Here is a 6,000-nt window from a genome sequence, read left to right on the forward strand (position 1 = left end):
TTTTACCAAGTGCACACTTCTGCATCTGCCGACGCCTCTTTAGGGCGTAAGGTTTTTAGTCAGCGGTGGCTGCTTTGGTACTTCCCATGGTTCCTGTTCCCCCCCCCCCCCCCCCCCCCCCGATTTATTGATTTGTTTTTTTCCAAAGGGTGTGCAACCAAATAAAAAATTAAGGGTGCCAATAATTTTGTCCAGACCATTTTTGGAGTTTGGTGTGACATTATGTCAAATTTGCTTTTTTTTTCCTATTTTTTTTTTTTTTTTTTTTGTTCCAATACACAAGGGAATAAACGTGTATAGGAAAACATGTGTTGCAATCTTCTGTGAGAAATACTTCATTTTCTAGAAAAAATTTCAGGGGTGCCAACATTTATGGCCATGACTGTACACTTGTGTGAAGGAGCCCTTAGGGTAGGTTTACAGAGTTTCCTATTGAGTTTGAGCCATGGCAATGTTATCTTCTGTGAATTTTCTGAAACTTGCCGTAAATATGCCTTTGCGAATGAAATGGATCTATGTTCACACGTACACAGATTTGATGCTCAGGATTTTCTGCTGCAGATTTTAATGCAAACTAATGACTGAGCACCGCTTCTAATCTGCAGTTAAAGGATCATTTGCAGATAAAATGCACAGGATGTGTGTGTACTTACTTTTAGGGTCTATTCACACATACAGTATTTTGCACAGATTTGATGTGCAAGATTTCAAGCTGTGTTCAGTCATTCAGTTTACATCGGAATCTGCAGCAGAAAAAGACCTCTACTCATCTCCAGTGCTCCCGTACTGTCTCCTGGTGTCCTGCTCCGGTCCCTGGTGTGATCTTCCTACAGAGCGAAAGTATGACGCCTGGGAGCAGGACCCTAGAGGCACTGGTGGTACGCGTTTGTTTTTTTCATATACAGTTGTTGGGGCACTGTTATGAAAAAAATTGTGTATGTTCTGAGTGTTGGGGCCAAGCGACTGGGGCAGAAAATGGCAGTTATGAGGAAGGGAGCACAGAGCAGCAGCAAAGGATGCTGGGACCTGTAGTTTAACCCCTTCCCGACCTATGACATACAGGTACGTCATGAACATTTTTACCGCTACTCGCGGCATCCCGCAGCGCCCGGTAAGATTGTGGCTATCACTCATAGCCAGCCATGTGACCACGGGGGGTTTCACGGATCGGGACACACACCACTCTGCTAAGTGTCCCTTACCCGGCCATGCGGTGTCCCTAGCGGTCCCGGCGCGAGCGGCGTCCTCCAGGCGGTCTCGGCGGTGGTGCATTCTGGCGGTGAGTTTCCAGCAGCAGGGCGGCATCTTCATTGGCAGCAGTGAGATCTCACCGCTGCCTCTGGGAGTTTCAAAACTGCAACTCCCAGCATGCCCAGACAGCCTTTGGCTTTCTGTGCATGCTGGGAGTTTAGTGTTGCAACATCTGGAGGTCCATAGTTTGGAGACCACTGTATAATGGTCTCCAATCTGTGCTCTTCCAGATGTTGCAAAACTACAAATCTCAGCATGCTCAGTCTGTCCAGGCATGCTGGGAGTTGTAGTTCTGGAACATCTGGAAGAGCATGCTGGAGTTGTAGTTCGGCAACATCTGATCCTTCAGATATTGCCGAACTACAACTTCCAGCATGCCTGGGCATGCTGGGAGTTGTAGTTTTGCAACAACTGGAGGCACACTAGCTGGGAAACATTGTCCGTTTCCTAACTCGGTGTTTCCCAAACCGTGTGCCACCAGCTGTTGCAAAACTATAACTCCTAGCATGCACTGACAGACCATGCATGCTGGGAGTTGTAGTTTTGTAACAGCTGGAGGCACACTGGTTTGGAAACACTAAGTTAAGTAATAAACTTTCAAGTGTTTTGCAACCAGTGTGCCTTCAGCTGTTGCATAACTACAACCCCCAGCATAAACGGACAGCCAAAGGGCATGCTGGGAGTTGTAGCAGTATGCCTCTAGCTGTTGCATAACTACAGGTCCCAGCATGCCCTTCTGCTGTCACTGCATGCTGAGATTTGTAGTTTTTGCAACAGCTGAAGGCACACTGGTTGCGAAGCACCAGTGTGCCTCCAGCTGTTGCCAAACTACAACTCCCAGCATGCATGGACAGCCAAAGGGCATGCTCGGAGTTGTAGTTTTGCAACAGCTGGATGTTTGCCCCCCCCCCAAATGTGGATGTACAGGGTACATTCACATGGGCTGAGGTTTACAGTGAGTGCTGCAAGTTTTACATGGCGCAAATTTTGCGCTGCAGCTCAAACTCCCAGCGGCAAACTTGCAGTGAACCTCTACCCGTGTGACTGTACCATAAAAACACTACACTACACTTACACTAACTTAAAATAAAAAGTAAAAAACACTACATATACACAGCCCCCCCTCCTCTCCCCAATAAAAATGAAAAACGTCTGGTACGCTACTGTTTCCAAAACAGAGCCTCCACCTGTTGCAAAACAACTCCCAGTATTGCCGGACAGCCATTGACTGTTCAGGCATGCTGGGAGTTTTGCAACAGCTGGAGGCACCCTGTTTGGGAATCATTGGTATAGAATACCCCTATGCAAATCCCTAATTTAGGCCTCAAATGCGCATGGCGCTCTCACTTTGGAGCCCTGTTGTATTTCAGGGCAACAGTTTTGGGACACATATGGGGTATCTCCGTACTCGGGAGAAATTGCCTTACAAATTTTGGGGGGCTTTTTCTTTAACCCCTATGAAAAGATGAAGTTGGGGTCTACACCAGCATGTTAGTGTATAAAAATTAAATTTTTTACACTGACATGCTGGTGTTGCCGCATACTTTTCATTTTCAAAAGAGGTAAAAGGGGGAAAAAGACCCTCAAAATTTGTAATGCAATTTCTCCCGAGTCCGGAGATACCCCATATGTGGGCGCAAAGTGCTCTGGGGGCGCACAACAAAGCTCAGAAGGGAGAGTGCACCATGTACATTTCAGGTGATTTGCACATGGGTGGCTGATTGTTACAGCAGTTCTGACAAACGCAAAACAATATCCATGTGTGACCCCATTTTGGAAACTATACCCCTCATGGAATTTAATAAGGGGTGCAGTGAGCATTTACACCCCACTGATGTATGACAGATTTTTGGAACAGTGGTCTGTGAAAATGAAGAATAAAATTTTTCATTTGCACAGTCCACTGTTTCAACCCCCTCACATGTGATCCCATTTTGGAAACTACACCCCTCATGGAATTTTATAAGGGGTGCAGTGAGCATTTACACCCCACTGGCGTTTGACAGATATTTGAAACAGTGGACTGTGCAAATGAAAAATGTTATTCTTCATTTTCACAGACCACTGTTCCAAAAATTTGTCATACATCAGTGGGGTGTAAATGCTCACTGCACCCCTTATAAAATTCCATGAGGGGTGTAGTTTCCAAAATGGGGTCACATGTGAGGGGGTCCACTGTTCTGGCACCATAGGGGCTTCCTAAATGGGACATGCCCCCCAAAAATCCTTTCAAAAAAACTCACTCCAAAATCCCATTGTCGCTCCTTCCGTTCCTAGCCCTCTACTGCGCCCGCCGAACACTTTACATACACATGAGGTGTTTACTTACTTGAGAGAAATTGGGTTACAAATTTTAGGGTGATTTCTCTCCTTTTACCCCTTGTAAAAATTAAAAAATTGGGTCTACAAGAACATGTGAGTGTAAAAAATGAAGATTTTGAATTTTCTCCTTCACTTTGCTGCTATTACTGTGAAACACCTAAAGTGTTAAAGCACTTACTGAATGTCATTTTGAATACTTTGGGGGGTGCAGTTTTTATAATGGGGTCATTTATGGGGTATTTCTAACATGAAGACCCTTAAAATCCACTTCCAACCTGTACTGGTCCCTGAAAAAGTACGATTTTGAAAATCTTGAGAAAAATTGGAAAATTGCTGCTGAACTTTGAAGCCCTCTGGTGTCTTCCATAAATAAAAACACGTCAATTTTTTGATGCAAACATAAAGTAGATATATTGTATGTGAATCAATATGTAATTTATTTGGAATATCCAGTTTCCTTACAAGCAGAGAGTTTCAAAGTTAGAAAAATGCAAAATTTTCAAAGTTTTCATGACATTTTTAGATTTTTTTACCAAGAAAGGATGCAAATATCAGTGAAATTTTACCAATAACATAAAGTAGAATATGTCACGAAAAAACATTCTCGGAATCAGAATAAGTAAAAGCATCCCAGAGTTGTTAATGTTTCAAGTAACAGTGGTCAGATGTTCAAAAAATGCCCAGGTCCTGAAGGTGAAAATGGGCTGGGTCGTGAAGGGGTTAAAGACAGCATGCAGGGAAAGGAACGAGTAGGAGGGCAAAAAGGTTTAATAGAGAAACGTTCAGGAGATAAAAAGGTCACAGTAGAATAATAGATGCAAGGTTAATGTCCTATGCTGATCTGAGCATTTTTTCCATTCCTGGATAACCCCTTTTTAAGTCTTTCACAAGTATAATATTGGTCAGTGCATCAGAAATCGCAAGTGTCCTCTGGGCTATCCCAAAATCTTGACCTGTTGGGTGTCCTTGAGGACGTTACTTGGTGAATCTCACTGCATTATAGCGCAAAATGAGATTTCGGAAGTTTTCATATAAATCCAAGAAATCATTTAAAAAGTAAAATCTTAATCTCAAAGTATGTTTATATATTTTGTTTTCTAGGATGGAAAGAGTGATAAAATGGATACATCAGAAACCAGCGGGAAGAGTTCTATGAAGACAATCCTAGACAACCTGGGAGATCTGTGGAACCAGGAACAGTACGAGACAGAGTTCAGTCTCGACAGTTTTATGCATTCTCTAAAGTAACCCACCAATGCGGTTGCTGCCACATCCTTTGTTTTGCTGATATTCAGCAAAGGCTGAGATGGTACAATGGGCACTGGTGTTGGTCTGTACCAGGCTGGTTCATTTCATGAAAGAACTGGCTCAGACTAGGAATGGGAGAGAGTGTCACATGAATAATGCAGTCTTAAAGGATGGAACGCGGAGGTTTGAATCCTCTGCTATACTGGTGCATTACAGCTGTGTTATGCACTGCCAGCTGTTATCCTGAACATGTAATATTGTCCTCATATTTTTGTATTGAGAAGTTTTTATTTGAACTGTCATTCACTAGGTTAGTGGCCCTCCTGTGAAGACCTCACACCGGGCTCTGTACAGAACGGCCATGGTGCACTCAGTAGATCTATGGCAGTGAACAAAAGCCACATTTTAATGAGTTTTATGCCCTCAGCTACTGGCATGAATGTGGCTTGCGTTTGTTTTTTTTTTTGTTTTTTTTTTTTGTTTTTTTTTTAAGGTTGTACATTTTAATCTATAATTTACAGGTTTTTGGGGATTAATATTCTAAAACTTCAGAAAACGAAAGTTCTCATTAATGTTATCTAGCACTATGCACATGTTCTGCTCCTCTACATCAGCAGTCTGCAGGTCTAGCATTATATCATTTTGTAAAGCGCAGACAGATGTGCTTGTCATTGTTTTAATAGATTATCTGTCCCTTGCACATATAGATTTGCTATGTGTACTACTGGCAGAAAGGATTCTTACCCTGTGTATATGTAGTTTATATTGTATACTTCAGATACTGCTCATCATGCGGTGAGTGTCTGGATTTGAGTGTTTGCGGCGTTGAGGGGTTGTCTCACGTGTTGGTGGAAAAAGACCTCCCCTATGTAATATATATATATATATATATATATATATATATATATATATATATATATATATATATATATATATATATAATTACACAAACTTAATGGAAATGAACTTGTCACTATTTTTATCAGTGGCGTGCTGTATTGAATTTATCATTCCATCTGAATTGAAAATAAAAACTAACTTGTCTTTATTTTCATTAATTTGTCAGTCTTCATGTGACACTTGTTTCTGACTTTTGCCATTACAGTTCAGAGGTGTGCAGGTCCTATGCGAGACAACTATACAATTAACACTTAACTATTAAACACAAAATCCAAGGAA

General features: G+C 42.1%; 1 protein-coding gene across 1 annotated transcript in view; it reads left to right on the top strand.

The window, feature by feature from the left end:
* BTAF1 (B-TFIID TATA-box binding protein associated factor 1) overlaps positions 1-5,605 on the top strand; it is a 106,462-nt gene extending 100,857 nt beyond the window's left edge. The window contains exon 38 of the mRNA XM_056529386.1: positions 4,675-5,605. Within this exon, the coding sequence (XP_056385361.1) occupies positions 4,675-4,821 (147 nt within the window). The 3' untranslated portion in view covers positions 4,822-5,605. The remainder of the gene's footprint in view (positions 1-4,674) is intronic.
* The last annotated feature ends 395 nt before the right edge of the window (positions 5,606-6,000 follow it).

This window comes from Hyla sarda, chromosome 7 (genome assembly GCF_029499605.1).
Source record: "Hyla sarda isolate aHylSar1 chromosome 7, aHylSar1.hap1, whole genome shotgun sequence".
Lineage (NCBI taxonomy): Eukaryota > Metazoa > Chordata > Amphibia > Anura > Hylidae > Hyla > Hyla sarda.